Source organism: Euleptes europaea, chromosome 3 (genome assembly GCF_029931775.1).
Source record: "Euleptes europaea isolate rEulEur1 chromosome 3, rEulEur1.hap1, whole genome shotgun sequence".
Classification (NCBI taxonomy): Eukaryota; Metazoa; Chordata; class Lepidosauria; order Squamata; family Sphaerodactylidae; genus Euleptes; species Euleptes europaea.
In genome coordinates this window covers 29,930,747-29,948,964 of record NC_079314.1, presented here as the reverse complement: position 1 = coordinate 29,948,964, position 18,218 = coordinate 29,930,747, and the positions used below count along the sequence as shown (strand labels likewise).

The 18,218-nt window shown below is 45.1% G+C and overlaps 1 protein-coding gene across 1 annotated transcript in view; it reads right to left on the bottom strand.

Annotated features, from left to right (window-relative positions):
- CSMD2 (CUB and Sushi multiple domains 2) overlaps positions 1–18,218 on the bottom strand; it is a 690,555-nt gene that overhangs the window by 78,917 nt on the left and 593,420 nt on the right. Inside the window, exons 44-48 of the mRNA XM_056846155.1 lie at positions 15,046–15,191; positions 14,441–14,521; positions 11,771–11,884; positions 8,861–9,049; positions 7,420–7,566 (exon numbers count right to left, since the gene is read on the bottom strand). Of these exons, the coding sequence (XP_056702133.1) occupies positions 7,420–7,566; positions 8,861–9,049; positions 11,771–11,884; positions 14,441–14,521; positions 15,046–15,191 (677 nt within the window). The remainder of the gene's footprint in view (positions 1–7,419; positions 7,567–8,860; positions 9,050–11,770; positions 11,885–14,440; positions 14,522–15,045; positions 15,192–18,218) is intronic.

The window sequence follows — 18,218 nt, the reverse complement described above, 5'->3', positions numbered from 1 at the left end:
AACCACTTATTGCAAGTCCTATCCTCTGTTGCCATCAGGAACAGCTCCTTGCCCTCCTCTAAGTTAAACCCCTTCAAATACTTAAAGAGAGCAATCATGTCCTCCCTCAACCGCCTCTTCTCCAGACTGAACATTCCCATGTTCCTCAGTCTTTCCTCATCAGGCTTGGTCTCCAGACCCCTGATCATCCTCATCACTCTCCTCTTTACCTGCTCCATTCTATCCACATTCTTTTTGATATGAGGCCTCCAGAACTGCACACAATACTCCAGGTGCAGCCTGACCAATGCAGTATAAAGTGGGACTATGACATCTTGCGATTTGGATGTTAAGCCTCTTTTGATACACCCCAAGTTCGCATTAGCCTTTTTTGCCGCTGCATTACACTGGCTGCTCATATTTAGCTTACAGTCCACCTGCATCCCAAGATCTTGTTCACACACAATGCTACCCAGAAGTATATCCTCCATCCAGTATGCATGTTTCTCAATTTTGTCACTCGGATGCAGAACTCTGCACTTATCCTTGCTGAATTGCATCTTATTCACATTCGCCCACTTTTCTAGTGTGTTCAGATCTTGTTGAATTCTATCTCTATCTTCTGGTGTGTTTCCTGCTCCTCCCAATTTGGTGTCATCTGCAAATTTAATGAGTAGTCCCTCCACCCCCCTCATCCAGATAATTTATTAAAATAGTGAAACGTACTGGGCCCAGAACCAATGGAGCTGTCAGGTGTCATTCTTATCTCCCCACTGAATTCAGGCACTGTGTCCAGGGCTCCAGTCTTTCCCCTTTCTCAAATCTCACCTCTTCATGGAAAGATTTGGCTTAACCAGTGTGGTGTAGTGGTTAGAGTGTCAGGCTAGGATATGGTAGGCCCAGGTTTGAATCGCCTTGGAAACTTGCTGGGTACCCTTGGGCCAGTCACACTTTCTGCCTAACCCACCTCACAGGCTTGTTGTAAGGATAAAACGGAGAAGAGGAGAATGCCATAAGCCGTGGCTCAGTGGTAGAGCATCTGCTTGGCATGCAGAAGGCCCCAGGTTCAACCCCCAGCATCTCTACTAGGCAAGTAGGTGATGTGAAAGACCTCTGCCTGAGACCCTGGAGAGCCGCTGCCGGTCTGAGTAGGCAATACTGACTTTGATGGACCAAGGGTCTGATTCAGTATAAGGCAGCTTCAGGTGTTCACTTTGGATCCCCACTGGGGAGAAATGCGGGATACAAATGAAGCAAAATAAATAAATATATTCTTTTTTTCCCTTCAAGATATTTTATTAATTTTTTAACAAGAAAAGGAAAATAAACATATTCTTATACACCTGAAAGCACTTGGTCATATATTCCCACATTCCTTCAGTCTCTCCTTTTCCACACCACCCTAATTTTTCCTCTCTCCTTGTTGACATTTAGACTGTGAGTGCCTTGGGGCAGGGACCAGTCGTCTTTGCTTGTTTTATGCTTAGAAAAGCCACAAACATTGCTGGTTCTACACACATCCACTGGGTTGATCACAATAATGCCCTCGGTTTGGCTACTTTAAATGCTTTGCCATCCTTACTGCTTGTCTTTCAGGCTTGTTTAACACATCCAAATTTATTCCTCTCCTTCCCTTCCATCAACAACAAAAAAAGAAAGATCCCCAGGTAACTTGCAGAAAGCAATCAAAGACAATTAAAAGCTGTTCACGCTATTAAAGCCATGCAATTCAAGCCACCAATAACTCAGAAAGCCATTACGGAGAGCATGGAGATATCTGGCAACCGTTTGGGCAACTAAATTAGTTTGGAAAGCATGTTGTTGCAAATTACTGTGGTGCTGGGATGACTATCAAACACCTTCTGCACGCTGTATGCAACGAACCAAAGAAGTCCAAAGTCTGCAACAAGACCACAAATTAAGTCAGACAAGTGGAACAGAGGGAGGGAATGGCATGGAAATGCCAGAGAGGTGGAATGAAGACACTGAGAGTGACTACAAATATGATGGGCAGCCCATTCCTGAGCCTTTCGGCGGCTGGGGACGGCGTGGCCAACGGTGGCACCTCCAAAGCTGTTTCCAGGCTGCGGAAAAGGGTTAAAAAAGCCTTTTAAATTTATTTTGTTTGAAAATGGGAGAATTTGGCCCCATTGAAAACAGCGAGGCTACGCCAGCAAAAAGCTGGCACAGCAACTCTGTTTGACAGATAAATTTTAAGCGCGATGTTTGTTTTATAATATTGTCGTATTTATTGTCTGCTCCCCCAGGAACTTGAGGTCGAAGGGTGACTCAGAAATCTTTTAGATAAATGACTAAATGTTCATATAATTAATTAATAAAAGAAATCATGTATGCATAATGATTATTTTTTTTTAAAAAATATGTATTATTTCTTCCTAAACTTGGTGACGTTCCCTGAGTCTTTCCTTTCTTTTCGCCCTCTCTCCTGTTCTTTTCTGAGATCAGCCTCTGTACCAGAGGACTGGAGAATGGCCAATGTAACACCCATTTATAAAAAAGGTTCCAGGGGGGACCCAGGAAATTACAGGCCAGTTAGCTTAACGTCTGTTCCAGGTAAATTAGTGGAAAGCATTATTAAAGATAGAATTGTCAAGCATATAGAAGGGCAAGGTCTGCTGGGCAAAACCCAAAATGGCTTCTGAAAGGGTAGGTCCTGTCTCACTAACCTATTAGTGTTTTTTGAAAGAGTCAATAAGCATGTGGACAGGAATGAGCCTGTGGATATTGTGTATTTGGATTTCCAAAAAGCTTTTGACAAAGTCCCCCACCAAAGACTGCTAAGCAAACTTCATAGTCATGGGATAAGAGGACAAGTTTGAGAGCTGGCTGAAAAATAGGAAGCAGAGAGTAGGACTCAATGGTCAGTTCTTACAATGGTGGGATGTGAGCAGTGGGGTGCCTCAGGGATCTGTGTTGGGACTGGTGCTTTTCAACCTGTTCATCAATGACCTGGAGTTGGGGTTAAACAGTGAAGTAGCCAAGTTTGCAGATGACACCAAATTATTTAGGGTGGTTAAAACAAAATCGGACCGTGAAGAGCTCCAGAAGGATCTCTGCATACTGGAAGAATGGGCATTAAAATGGCAAATGAGATTCAATGTGAGTAAGTGTAAAGTGATGCATATTGGGGCAAAAAATCCCAACTTCACATATACACTGATGGGATCTGTGCTGGCAGCGACAGACCAAGAAAGGGATCTTGGGGTGGTAGTGGATAGCTCAATGAAGATGTCAACCCAGTGTGCGGCTGCTGTAAAAAAGGCAAATTCCATGCTGGCCATAATTAGATGAGGAATAGAGAATAAAACTGCTGATATATCATACTGCCTTTGTACAAATCTACGGTGAGACCACACTTGGAATACTATGTACAGTTCTGGTCACCACACCTAAAAAAGGATATTACAGAGCTTGAGAAGGTGCAGAAAAGAGCAACCAAAATGATTAGGGGACTAGAGCAACTGTCCTATGGGGAGTGGTTAAGATGCTTAGGGCTGTTTAGCTTGGAAAGAAGGCGGCTGAGGGGAGACATGATAGAGGTCTATAAAATTATGCGTGGTTTGGAGAGAGCAGACAGGGAGAAGTTTTTCTCTCTCTCCCATAATACTAGAACACGGGGTCATCTGCTAAAGCTGGAGGGTGAGAGATTCAAAACAGATAAAAGGAAGTATTTTTTCACACAACGCATAGTGAAATTGTGGAACTCCCTGCCCCAGGATGTGGTGATGGCTGCCAGCTTGGAGGGTTTTAAGAGGGGAGTGGACATATTCATGGAGGAGAGGGGTATTCATGGCTATTAGTTAGAATGGATACTAGTCATGCTGCATACCTATTCTCTCTAGTATCAGAGGAACATGCCTATTATTTTGGGTGCGGTGGAACACAGGCAGGATGGTGCTGCTGCACTCGTCTTGTTTGTGGCTTTCTAGAGGCACCTGGTTGGCCACTGTGTGAACAGACTGCTGGACTTGATGGGCCTTGGTCTGATCCAGCAGGGCCTTTCTTATGTTCTTATGAGATTGCCTGGAGGGCTAGATGACAGTCAGGAAATAAAAAGGAAACTCACAAACAACCTTAAAGGAACAAAGCCACCAATGTTCATACAGAAACGAAACAGAACATAATTTCTGCCAATTAAATATTAATTTCACCCATTTGCCGAATAACAGCATTAACTTATTTATGACACATTTATATGTGTCCCTGTCCCAAGTTTGATTGCTTTTCATTAAGTAATTACAATTTGCTATGTTCCAACAGCGGGTTGTTTAATCTTAAGAAACTCTTTTGCCAAACATTCTGTAATTGCTTTTATACAGACGGAGTAATTAAAGTTCATATGAAACCAAGACCACTGAAAATAATAATGGGAAAAAATGGCTACTATTCCTCTTCTGGGAAGGATTTTTTTTTTAAACAAAAATGCTGTTTCCCACAGGACAGAAGTGGCAGAAATGAAAAGAAATTGCTCAGACAGTATTCTCAGCTTGCTAATGAAATATAGCCACAGAACACCACTATAATGTTACACAATGACAGTGTGCTGTCACATGAATACGCTTTCTACTGAACCAGACCCTTGGTCCATCAAAGTCAGTATTGCCTACTCAGACCGGCAGCAGCTCTCCAGGGTGTCAGGCGGAGGTCTTTCACATCACCTACTTGCCTAGTCCCTTTATCTGGAGATACCGGGGGTTGAACCTGGGACCTTCTGCATGCCAAACAGATGCTCTACCACCTGAGCTATGGCCCTTCCCCTGTCTGTGGAACTGCCTCTCTGGAAACGTCTGTTGGTCTTCAGAATGGCAGGGCAAGACCACGGGTGCTTGGAAACAGCTTTCTCCAGTTTCAACAGAAGGTCAGTGGCTTCCGATTCCTCTCCAGGGACAATTCAAAGTGGTCGGTTCTGATCTTCAAAGCAGCCTGGGATCTTAAGATCTGAAGGACTGCCCCCTCCCATATGAACCTGCCCAATGGCCAGGATCAGATTCAGAGATTCAGCTCTGGATGCCCTCATCTTCAGGTGCAAGATGGGTAGCTACCATACACAGGGCCTTTTTCCGGTGGTGGCACCATCTCTTTAGGACTCACTCCTTACACACAGTTGTCTAGCAACTGCTCCTCTGGGCTTTAGGTCTCAGGCAAAGATGTTCTCGTTTTCCCAGGTGAGCACTGCTTTGCTTTCTATGTGGAAGAACACATCCTCACCTTAAAAGTAATCTTTGCATGGCTCTATCCCTGAGGTGTAGCAAACTGGTAATTCCCCTCCCAACCATGGAATCCCACAGACATTTTAGCTGTGGACTTAATGACTGTCATGTTATTGTTTATTTATTCAAAACATTTGTATCCAACTTCTCCAAAACTTGGGGCGGCTCATTTATAAAATCAGAAACAACACAGAGCCATAACATCCTCTTCGCGTTCAGAGGCCTTCCAGAAGAAGAATAAAGTTTGGTTGTCTGTAAAGTGATGGTAATACTTTTTTCAAAATCTAGCTATGCAGATTTGGACCATCAGCGAAAAGTCACGCATGAGACTGGTTGGATATTCCCTAAACAAGCACACCTCTGGATACTCACGAAATTTATTGTCACCACTAACCCTTTTAATAACAAACTTGATGTTTGAGTGCCTATCAGGAGAGTACTAAAAAAGAAGCCGTTTACAGAAAAGGTAGAGATTCCTGCATACTGGGAGAACTTCCCCGGTGCACAAAAAAAACAAAAACAAAAAACTGCTCCATCAGAAAAAACAACCTAGTGAACACCAAGTATTTGTGCGCTCTTCTAAAATGTTCGTTTTAATTTCATGTCTATATCTTAGAAAGGGCATGATTATACCACTACCGCAAAATTTCAGGAGTACTGATATTGTTTCGGGAATCCATTCCAGGTAATATCACCTAATGGTAGACCTGGCATCCAAACTTGGTCTGTGTCTGTGTAAAGTCCTGTCAAGTCACAGCCAACTTACGGCAACCCAGTAGGGTTTTCAAGGCGAGAGACTAACAGAGGTGGTTTGCCATTGCCTGCCTCTGCATAGCGACCCTGGTATTCCTGGTCTCCTATCCAAGCCCTAGCCAGGACCAACCCTGATTAGCTTCTGAGATCTGATGAGATCGAGCTAGCCTGGACCATCCAGGTCACGGCTAGGGTCAAGATGCCAGGTCCTCTCCAAAGCTAAAATAACCAGGGGAGAAATCCTGAAATGTTGAGATATAATTTCAGGAGTACACCTCTTGAAGTTTTGGATATCACCGAGCCGAAACAAACAGCAAATTCTGGGTATAATTGTAACTCAGAAATGTCTGAATGCACATCATTACTCTCTCCAAGATGGAACACTGAGAGCAGTTGAGCACTAGACTGGGGAACAGGGGTGTGTGAATGCAGAAATCTCCTTGGTTTCGGTTTAAAAGCCCATTACATGTTGGAGGGAGACATCCGGGTCAGGGAACATTTACAAATTATTCATCTGCCAAGTGATTTCTTATGAACCTGCAATGCCGATCTGTCATATTTTTCATAATCTGAAAGATTTCCCTCCACAAGAGATCATAGCCATATGCAAAGGGAGCAGCTGCATCTAGAAAATCTGATCCTAAACTGGGTTTGGGGTTAAATCATTGTGGCTTTTTATGTATGTTTAGCCATATGGTTGTCAGGTCCCTCTTCACCACCAGTGGGAGGTTTTTGGGACAGAGCCTGAGGAGGGTGGGGTTTGGGGAGGGGAGGGACTTCAATGCCGTAGAGTCCAATTGCCAAAGCGGCCATTTTCTCCAGGTGAACTGATCTCTATCAGCTGGAGATCAGTTGTAATAGCATGAGATCTGAAGCTAGTACCTGGAGGTTGGCAACCCTATTTCGCTAGCATCCAAAAACATGGGGAAAACACGTGGAAATGCGTAGGGTGAGCTAGGCCACCTCTGATGGTCAGAAAATGCATGCATAAAACAAAGCCCTGAAATAGCGTGTGTGGGGGGAGGGTGATTGCGAGAAAAACACCCATGCATAAAAGGCCTCTGTTTTAAAATCCTGATTCAATAATGTTTTGTGGTTTTACATCTGTTGTAGATTAGAATGGCCTAGTCACACTGATGGGGAATATGCTTAGTTACTTTTTTTAAAAATAGGGGGGTGGACCTCACGCAAACTAACGGAAAAGAGTAAAAGCAAGAGCCATAAGCCTGAAAAAAGTGTTGTTTGGCTTGGTTACACAAGAGGGGAGGAAAAAAGGGAAGAGAGCTGAAGAAAACCGATGGGTTATTTTTGCATGCAAGAAATGGGAGCTGAAAGAATTCTATTAATAGATTTATACCAGGAAAAAAATGTATCAGTGAATAAATTTCTCAGCTCATCTCTCACAGCTTCATGCATCAGTCCCGGCCCTTTTCCCTTCCCCATGCTGTTTACTAACCTGAGTAGCGAATCCTGAAGCCCTTTCGGCTGTAGGTATGGTCAGACGACCAGTGGAGGTAGACTCTATTCCCAGTGCTGGTTGCCGTGAGAGGGGCTGAATAGTTTCCACTCAGGGACATCAGCAGCGGACTGTGGCCCGAAGGACCTGTAGGAAACAGCAGCACCCAACACTAAGCTCCATGCCGGGTCAAACACAAGGTCCATCTAACCAAATCATTCAATTTCCCAATGGCAAGATCATAGAATCATAGAGTTGGAAGATACCACCAGGGTCATCTGGTCCAACCCCCTGCACAATGCAGGAAATTCTGAACTACCTCCGCCCCACACCCCCAGTGACCCCTACTCCATGCCCAGAAGATGGCCAAGATGCCCTTTCTCTCATCATCTGCTTAAGGTCACAGAATCAGCATTGCTGACAGATGGCCACATAGCCTCTGCTTAAAAACCTCCAGGGAAGGAGAGCTCACCACCTCCTGAGGAAGCCTGTTCCACTGAGGAACCGCTCTAACTGCTAGAAAATTCTTCCTGACGTCTAGACGGAAACTCTTTTGATTTAATTTCAACCCGTTGGTTCTGGTCTGACCTTCTGGGGCAACAGAAAACAACTTGGCACCCTCCTCTATATGACAGCCCTTCAAGTACTTGAAGATGGTACTTGAAAGATGAGCAGAATGCCAACAGACCACCTGCCTGAGCATCTGGTAGAGATAAACAATGCCTGAATACAGAGGCTCCATTTAGCTGTCACATCTGGTGATCAATGACTTCCACGGATATTCTAAGACCCCGTTCAAAGCCATCATAGCTGCAGGCCACCGCGTGGGGTGGTGATGGATTCACAAGTTCATGATACGCCTTGTGAGGGACATCCTCCTTTCCTTCACCTTGAGTTTCCTGCCAAATTAACTTCAGTGACCCCATACGAGAATATAACAAGGAGGAAAAAATGGTTCCATCTACTCTCTTGAGATTATTCATCATGCTGTAAACCAGGGGTTGCCAACATGGCGCCTGTGGGTGTCATGATGCCCGCCGACACCTTTTCTGGTGCTCACCAAGTGTTTTTTAGGAAGTGAGCGGTTCCAGGTAGGGCTTTTGTCCAGCAAGGCTTCTGATTGACGATTGCAGATTTAAAAAAAAAATGTTGCCTTGGCAGCAGCTGCCACCACCACAGCACAAGGATCTGCACTGTGTCACTGAAGTTCAGCTATGGCAATCATTTTGTGGCTGGCTCCGCCTCCTCTGGCAGACGTTTTGTGGCAGCCATTTTATTGCTGCACCCACCATGCCACGTCAAAAATTCCAAATGTGGCCAAAGGCTCAAAAAGGTTGGAGACACCTGTTCGGAATAATTGATTTTTTTGGCTAATAGAAATTTAAACAGTTTATAGAACTCAACCGGCCAACGGCGCTCTGAAATCATACGGGTGACTCACCATCGAAGATTCCAAACTCATCATACTGCTTCTCGCTCAGGAAATACTCGATGGAGAGGGTGATGTTGTAGTCGGGTTCCACTCTGATCACCCAGGAGCAAGTCTGAAAGTGGAGGTAGCTTCCTGGGGCGGCTGGGCTCACGATCACTCCCCAGGAGTCTGTCAGGACCTTGTTCATCGGGCACTGGGCTGAAAGCACAGAAGAGACCGAGACTCTGTTGGCTCCGGCACGAGATAGCAATGATTAACTCCTTAAGGTAGGGTCCCCAACGTGGCACCCGCTGACACTTTTCCTCATGCCGGCCACTTTCAGAAAGTGGCCAGGGACAGGTGGGGGTTTTTGCCCAGCAGGGCTTCTGACTGGTCATTGGAGATTTGATTGGCTGTGAAGGTTTTTTAAGAGAGAGTAGAGTTTTAAGAGTAGAGGCAGAAGGACCTTCACTTTGTTACTGTGTGTGCATGCGAGAAAACGATTTTTAAACGATAAGTCCATTTTTTTAAAAAGGCATCCTTTTAACAAGAGCTTTTGCATGAAATGCTGAAGAGTTACTATTAGAATTATGCACGATCTCACAATAACATCTTGAACTTGAAGGGGTGGCCCCCTGTATGGCTCTCACAATATAATTGTATTTTGAGCGCCATCTTGTTGTTTTGGGTTTTTTTAAGGTATTTTATTGTTGATTATATTGTGCCAATTACTACTGTATTCTTTTTAATGATGTTACCCTGTCCTGAGCCGGCTTGCTGGGGAGGGCAGGTTACAAATTCAATAAATAAATAAATAAACAAACGATGTTTTGTGGTTGGCTCTACCTCTTGAGGCAGCCAATTTGTGGTTGCATCCACCACCCAGCAACAGAGTTCCAAAGGTCCCTGCAGGCCCAACAAGGTTGAGGAGCCTTGCCTTGAGGGGTTCGCTCTGACCCAGATTTCAAAGGCTGCTTCATCCCTCACTCAATTCTCCAACATCAACCATGTGTGCTCTTAGCTCTACCACCCATGGCGCTTTAATGTTCAGGCTCAAGGGCACGGCCTGCCCTTTTTAGCAGCTGGTTTCCAAATCTGAAAAGCCCCTTTCAGAAGCTCATCAAAGCTTGAGAATCTTTTTGGAAGTGGAAGAGCACCGGATTGCGGTGCTTGAGGAGACCAAAGGTCCATGTGGTCAGAGAGATGCATACAAATGCTCAGCAGCTGCTCACTCCGACACAGTCTGCCTCTGACCACAGAGGAGACCTTTCAATTCAGACGGGCTTTCTCGGGTTGGGTCAGGCCAATGGGTTAGCGTGTTATTTCGGCGCTCGCTTTGCTTTAAAGCCTCACAAATGGAGCTTTAATTAAAATTTCTCATTTTTGTTTTCGTGTAATTGCTACCTTCCCCAAGCATTCAGGAAAGGGCTAGCTATAAATTGAAATCAATAAATGAAGGTTACCGGGTCTGCTTGTTTGCGTGAATATGTAATGGCCCTTAATATCCCACCTGAATGTAATTAAAGTGTTACAAACACAGACCCATCAAAATTCACAGGCGTGTGTACGCTTGTTCGTAATTAGGGATGATTTGAAAGGGGAGGGGAAGGTGCACCCCCCCCCCAAAGCACGATAACATAGCTTCATAACAGAGCCAAATCTGACTGGTTACAGAGCATCGTAAGGTCACAATACAGTCGAATCTGACTGGCAACACGGTGTCATCATATGTGTGTTAAGCGCCGTCAAGTCGCTTCCAACTCATGGCCACCCTATGAATCAACGTCCTCCAAAACGTCCTATCTTTAACAGCCTTGCTCAGGTCTTGCAAATTGAGGGCTGTGGCTTCCTTTATTGAGCCAATCCATCTCTTGTTGGGTCTTCCTCTTTTCCTGCTGCTGCCTTCAACTTTTCCTAACATGATTATCTTTTCCAGTGACTCTTGTCTTCTCATAATGTGACCAAAGTACGACAGCCTCAGTTTAGTCATTTTAGCTTCCAGGGTCAGTTCAGGCTTGATTTGATCTATAACCCACTGATTTGTTGTTGTTTTTTGGCAGTCCACAGTATCCGTAACACTCTCCTCCAACCCCACATGTCAAAGGAATCTACTTTCTTCCTATCAGCTTTCTTCATTGTCCATCATATAGCCACACAAAAACTTCCATCACCCAGTAGGGGAAGGCCGTCTCATTCACTATGATCCTTCATAGTGAAGTAGAAAGAATCCCTAACGCAATGGGAAAACGACAACAACAGACCACAGGAACAGCCACTGCAAGCAGGTATGAAAAAGGTGAAATGTTCAGAGGTATTTTCTTCCCCGGTGCAATTTTTGTGCCTCAAAAGTGCACAATTTCCATCCTAAAACAGCATAACATTTTGCACAACCCTATCTGTATTACCATCTCTGTAGCAATTCTCCATTCTCGTGCCCCCACCCGGTTCACACAAATCTCTCCAAGTGGACATCCTCTTCACAATTACACCATCGACATTCACATCCGTCATTCTGATACACACCCAACCCTCAAATCTCATCATTCGACTGAAGGGTTGTTAGCTTGGGAAAATCTGCTGGAGAAGAAAGCCCTACAAACACCGCCCTGTCGAATGGGACACTGGTAAACAAGGAAATCTCTAAAGCCAGCAATGGCTAAAAGTCAGAGATTTGCTAAAATCACACTAAGGGTCCCTAGAGTCTACTACCATCGGGTGTCCATAGTCATGAAAGAGCAAACTATTGCCAGTTTTTCTTAGTATTCATACAGACCCAGCCTCTAAAGATACTGTTTCCATTCCTAGCTATCATTGCTGACAGCCACGGGTGGATCCTATCAAAACCACTTGTGAGGGCAACCAGCTTTTTGCTGGCTACCATTTCTGTCACCTTCCAGTGCATGCCTGCACTAGAGCTCGAAGGAGCCCAAAGCCTCCTACCTTCGCATGTCGGGGGAGGACCTTCGAACTGGAGGTGGGTACCGAGCCTGCACGTCAGGATTTCATTTCCAACCAGGGTGTAGCCAGGAAGACATCGGTACCGAATTATGTCACCTGGAGAAGAGCATACAGATGAGGTTCAAAAGGGAGAAAGGGAGAAAACTCAGATGAGGCTCACATTAGGGAGACATATCACGATGGGTAGCCGTGTGAGCCTGTCACTAGCTGTAGAAAAGAGGAGGAGCCCAGTAGCACCTTAAAGACTAACGAAATTTCTGGCAGGGTTATGAGCTTTCATCAGCCACAGCTCACTTGAGCTGTGACTCAGGAAAGCTCATACCCTGCCAGAAATTTCATTAGTTTTTAAGGTGCTACTGGACTCCTCCTCTTATCCACTATTAGGGAGACATGCATGCAAACACTACAAGAGCCATGTGTTCTTTGCTCCCCCTTGAATTCCACAACCATCTGGAATGTCTCCCTGGTCCTCTATGTTAGCCTAGATCTATTCCTCTTTGCTTCCCCCCACCACCACCACCTCGGGCAGATGGAGTCCTCCCCGTTACAGCTCTGGCCTATCTAGCCAGCAGCAGCTTTATAGGGTCTCAGGCAGAAAAAGTGATCATGGTTCACTAGAACAGCATCTGCTTGGTATGAAGAAGAAGAAGAGTTGACTTTTAAATGCCGACTCTCTCTACCACTTAAGGAAGAATCAAGCCAGCTTAAAATCACCTTCCCTTCCCCTCCCCACAACAGACACCCTGTGAGGTAGGTGGGGCTGAGAGAGTTCGGAGAGAGCTGTGACTAGCCCAAGGTCACCCAGCTGGCTTCATGAGGAGTAGGGAAACCAACCCGGTTCTCCAGATTAGAGTCTACCGCTCCAAACCACCACTCTTAACCACTACACCATGCTGGCTCTCAATGCAGAAGGTCCCAGGTTCAATCCTCAGCATCTCCAGATAGAAGGATCAGGTAGTAGGGGATGTGAAAGAGCGTGGAGAGCTACTGCCAGCCCAAGTACAAAATACTGACTTTGATGGACCAATGTTCTGACTCACTATAAGGCAGTTCATGTGTGCTCCTTTAATAGATGACAGAGACTGAATCTGGAACCTTCTGCATCCAAAGCGCATGCTCTCTGTCAATGAGCTGGGACCCTTTGCATTGCTTCTCCCACCCTTTATATTCCAAACTCTACAGCTGCTGGAAAGGTGGAGCTCCATCCCTTAAGGCTTGACTAAAAACACACAGAGGAAAGAAACAGCAAAGTCCTGATGCAGCAGAATGGTTTGAACAGAGATCTTTTGTGTGTGTGCGAAATACTGAACTGTGATAAAAAAAAATAAACACCTCTGTGCAAGCAGACAGATAGTACAGCAGGGAATGGGATTGGCCATAAGCTCTCAACCTTCTGTGCTAATTTCAGAGAAGGTTGATCCCCCCCCCCTCCCAACAGGGCAGCATTTAAAAGTAGTAGCTCCTCTCTGTGTCATCTGAAACAGTAATTTAACCACATCATTCTGCTGCTTATGTGAATGAATTCTAAGCAGCTCCAAGCCTGTGTACGGACTGCACTCCAGTTCCCAGTGACCTGTGTATTTTCCAAGGTAATCCACACTGTGTCTGTCAAAAGGACACAACCTGGGGCCAGGCCCTTTGTACAGGACCATCCAGAGGAGAGTTCGATATCATTTATGAAAAACACAGTACGGTTGTTTATGCATGGGAGTTTCACCTGAGGTTCACTGCTGGCTGGACCCACACTTTCCGGTTGGGAATCTATGCACCAGCAGTCTCCAAACTCAAATCAAGTCCCCGCCCTTTAAATGCTGCTTTGTAAGGCTTACTTTATAGAGCTCACTGTGAGAGAAAATCCCCCCAAAAAACTAATTGCTGAATAAAAAACATTTTAAGAAGAAAAATAAAAAAACGGAGCAGTCTGAAAGGGGGGAGGAAGAAATCCAAGCCTCTGTTTTAAAAGCCTTTCTTCTGCTCAGAAACAGCTCCAAGGAAGCAGGAAGCATTTGAATCCCCGCCTCTTTACTGCTTTGTAATTGGGTGCATGCTTTCTGTGATAGAAACCAAGCTTGGGTGTCCCGTGCTTTGCCTTATGAATGGGGATTTCAAGCGGGCTGAGCTCAGGGGAGAGGGAAGAATCGGGTTAACAGATGAACAGGAAGTCCCAGGATTTGTGAGGGCTGGCAGAGAGGTCATCTCTAATGGATGGAAAACTCATGCATAACTCCAAAGAACAACCGAGACAGACAGGGGGCGAACGTGAGTGAAAGTACCCACGCTTAAACGACCTACATCTACAAGCTAAGCATCTAAGCTCTTCCCTCATTTTCCTCATCCATATTCAAAAATTATAGGCAGGGATGCGTCTTTAAAAAACAAAACTGTTGTATGGCCCTAAGCACAATTTTAGCAACAGCTCTGTGAGTCTCCTCTCAAAAACAAAAAACAAAACCCAAGCCTTCCAGGATTCCTTTGGTTGGGTATCATGGCACATCAATGAAGTACTGGTATGTCCGGGAAACATGCCCTGTAGGGGACATGCTGCAGTGAGGGGGGTGGAGGGGGGGAAAACAAGGGGAAGAGACCTAATTAGAAACGGAAGGGAATGTTTGGCAGCAGAGTATTTTGCAAAGGAGAGCATGCTGCTGGTACCTATGTTGAAGTCCTCGTTTTCGGTGATGATTTCGGCATTGGAAACCATGGTTGGAGGCTGACATCTTGAAAGCTGGTAGGCTGAGAAGGGGATGAACAACACATGTCTAAGCATGCACATGTACAGTCAAGATCCATGCAAGGCATCTGAGCATTTAAAAATAAGCAGGGAAGCTGTAATCAACATTTGGGGAGACACCGCTTTTTCCATAGGCATCCCCTGCAGGCCTAAAGTTCTGTACACAGGGTTGCCATTTAAACTCTCAATTTTTTGGTGTTAATTTGCCTGCTCCAGCCTGTGTTGTGTTGATTATTCTGCTGAAGACAGAGGATGCAGGTTTTTTAAATAAATTATGGGCATTGCTTCGGTGGCTCATTATTTTTTTTTCTTGTGTACCTCTTTGGGTGCTCTTCTTTGGCAGAAACCACAGCTTATAAATGCCGAAATAAATAAGTAAATACAGTACAGGCCCAGATCCCACCAGAGAAAAGTTGCTGTGTGCCAGATAACATCGTATTATCAACAATTACATATAATAACTTTATTGTAATACATCTAATTTAGCGAAATGTCGGTCTTGAACCCTAGAACTTTTGATACAAACCATAGAAATGGATGGCAAAAACTCCTCCGTTGGCTGTGTCACTGTAGAATTTCAGGAGGACTTGGTTGGAAGAGCTCTGGGTTGCTTTCTTTGCTGAATTTCCCGTAAAAACCCCCAGCTGTGGAGCTGTTTGCTGAGGCCCATCCCTAAATGGAAGAAAAGGAAAGACTGTGATCTAACAGGGAGTCTGGTGGATCAGACAGTTGGACAAGACAAAGGAAATGTGGCACATGTACATAAGAACATAAGAAAAGCCATGCTGGATCAGACCAAGGCCCATCAAGTCCAGCAGTCTGTTAACAAACTGGCCAACCAGGTGCCTCTAGGAAGCCCACAAACAAGACGACTGCAGCAGCATTATCCTGCCTGTGTTCCACAGCACCTAATATAGTAGTCATGCTCCTCTGATCCTGGAGAAAGTAGGTATGCATCATGACAAGTATCCATTTTGACTAGTAGCCATGGATAGTCCTCTCCTCCATGAATCTGCCCACTCCCCTCTTAAAGCCTTCCAAGTTGGCAGCCATCACCACATCCTGGGCCAGGGAGTTCCACAATTTAACTATGCGTTGTGTGAAGAAAGACCTCTTTTTATCTGTTTTGAATACACACATGAACACATGAAGCTGCCTTATACTGAACGAGACTCTCGGTCCATCAAAGTCAGTACTGTCTACTCTGACCGGCAGTGGCTCTCCAGGGTCTTAGGCAGAGGTCTTTCACATCACCTACCTGCCTAGTCCCTTTAACTGGAGATGCCAGGGATTGAACCTGGGACCTTCCACATGCCAAGCAGATGCTCTACCACTGAGCCACAGCCTCTCCCCTCTCTCACCCTCCAGCTTCAGCAGATGACCCTGTGTTCTGGTATTAAGAGAGAGGTTCTCCCTGTCCACTCTCTCCATAACACTCATAATTTTAAAGACCTCTATCATGTACCTGAGATAAGAGCCCAGAATACTCCTAGCCTTTTTCTAACAGTTAGAGCAGTTCCTCGGTGGAACAGGCTTCCCTGGGAGGTGGTAAGCTCTCCTTCCCTGGAGGTTTTTAAGAAGAGGCTAGATGGCCATCTGTCAGCAATGTTGATTCTATGACCTTAGGCAGATCGTGAGAGGGAGGGCACCTCGGACATCTTCTGGGCATGGAGTAGGGGGTCACTGGGTGTGTGTGTGTGTGGGAGAGGTAGTTGTGAATTTCCTGCATTGTGCAGGGGGTTGGAAGATGCCCCTGGTGGTCCCTTCCAACTCTATGATTCTATAATTCTTGTGACGCTTGAGATGCCTACATTTTGCCTCGAAGCTCCCAGTTCTGCAGTGTTCAGTCAATCTGGGCAACTTGCCACTGAGGGAATCCTCAAGGCTTGGTCCTCTTGCTTGCTCTTGACCTGAATGTCTGTCACATCCTAGCATCACTGTCCTCACATTCCCCATAAACTTTGCAAAGTATTTCTTCTGTACAATTCTCTTCATATAATAAAATAAATCCAGCACAAATCCAATTCTTGGGGGGAGCAGGACGTTTGATAGTTTCAGTCAATTATGTTGAATTTTATTCTTTGCTTTCTGCCTTCGGTTTCTGCAGCAGAATTGTCCAAATTGCTCCTTAGCCTTATCATTGCAGCACTGTTTCGGTTCATTGGACTGATTCCTGCTCACTGAATTGTTTTAATCCAGTTTTATGGTGCTGAATTCTCTGATTTATTGACTTCGTTGACCATACATTTAAAGATTTTACTGGTTTTAATGTATTATAATGTATCATAGTAGCAGCCTGAATAGCCCTGACTAGCCCAAGCTTGTCAGAACCTGGAAACTAAGCAAGATCTGCCATAGTTAGTACTTGGATAAGAGACCACCAAGGAAATCCAGGATTTTGATGCAGAGGCAGGCAATGGCAAACCACCTCTGTTCATCTCTTGTCTTGAAAACCCCATGAAGGGACATCATAAGCTGCCTGGAGCATTTGAGTTTGGAGAAGCAACACACAAATACCATAAAATAAATAAATGGCTTCATGAGTTCGTTTGTTATCAAAATTTTAATTTCCATTGGCCTCACATTTGCTGCTGTTACCTCTCCAAAAATGGCCCAACCAGCTGGTCTCTTTTGGGCCTGCAGACTATCCATTGGCAGAAGAGCATGATGTACACTTGAAAAAAAAATCGTCTTGTGTAGGTCCAAACTAAGCTACTGTGTTCTGGGGTAAGCACATGATTTGGACAAACACATATAGGATTTTGTGATGTACATATAACAATATGTAACATCAAGTCGCTACTGACTTGGCGACCCCTCATGGGGTTTTCAAGGCAAGAGATGAGCTTAGGTGGTTTGCCATTGCCTTCCTCTGCACAGTAACCCAGGTTTTCCATGGTGGTCTTTCATCTAAGTACTAGCGTGTTATAGTGGTTAAGAGTGGTGGACTCTAATCTAGAGAACCGGGATTGATTCCCCACTCCTCCAAATGAGTGGCGGACTCTAGATTTGTTTCCCCTCTCCTCCACATGAAGCCTGCTGGGTGACCTTGGGCTAGTCACAGTTCTTTCAGAACTGTCTCAGCCCCACCTACCTCACAAGGTGTCTGTTGTGGGGAGGAGAAGGGAAGGCAATTATAAGCTGCTTTAAGACTCCTTAAAGGCAGAGAAAAAGCAGGGGTGTAAAAACCAACTCTTCTTCTTCTACTAACAATGGCTACCCCTGCTTAGCTTCCAAGCTCTGATGCTCTTGGGCTAGTCTGGGCTATTCCTTATGTCAAAATAACATTAACATATAGATGGTTGGTGGGCTAGAGGTGGAACTACCTGGTGGGTGAGGGCAGATTATTTATTATATTTATTTTATTATTTTCAATTTATATCCTGCTCTCCCCAGCCGAAGTTCCCCTTAAGTAGCCTGTAGGCTTGTTCTAAACAGCCCCTTATGACAGCAAACCACATGAACATTAGGAAGAATTTTCTAACAGTTAGAGCGGTTCCTCAGTGGAACAGGCTTCCTTGGGAGGTGGTAAGCTCTCCTTCCCTGGAGGTTTTTAAGCAGAGGCTAGATGGCCATCTGTCAGCAATACTGATTCTATGACCTTAGGCAGATCATGAGAGGGAGGGCATCTTGGCCATCTTCTGGGCATGGAATAGGGGTCACTGGTGTGTGTGTGTGTGGGGGGGAGGTAGTTGTGAA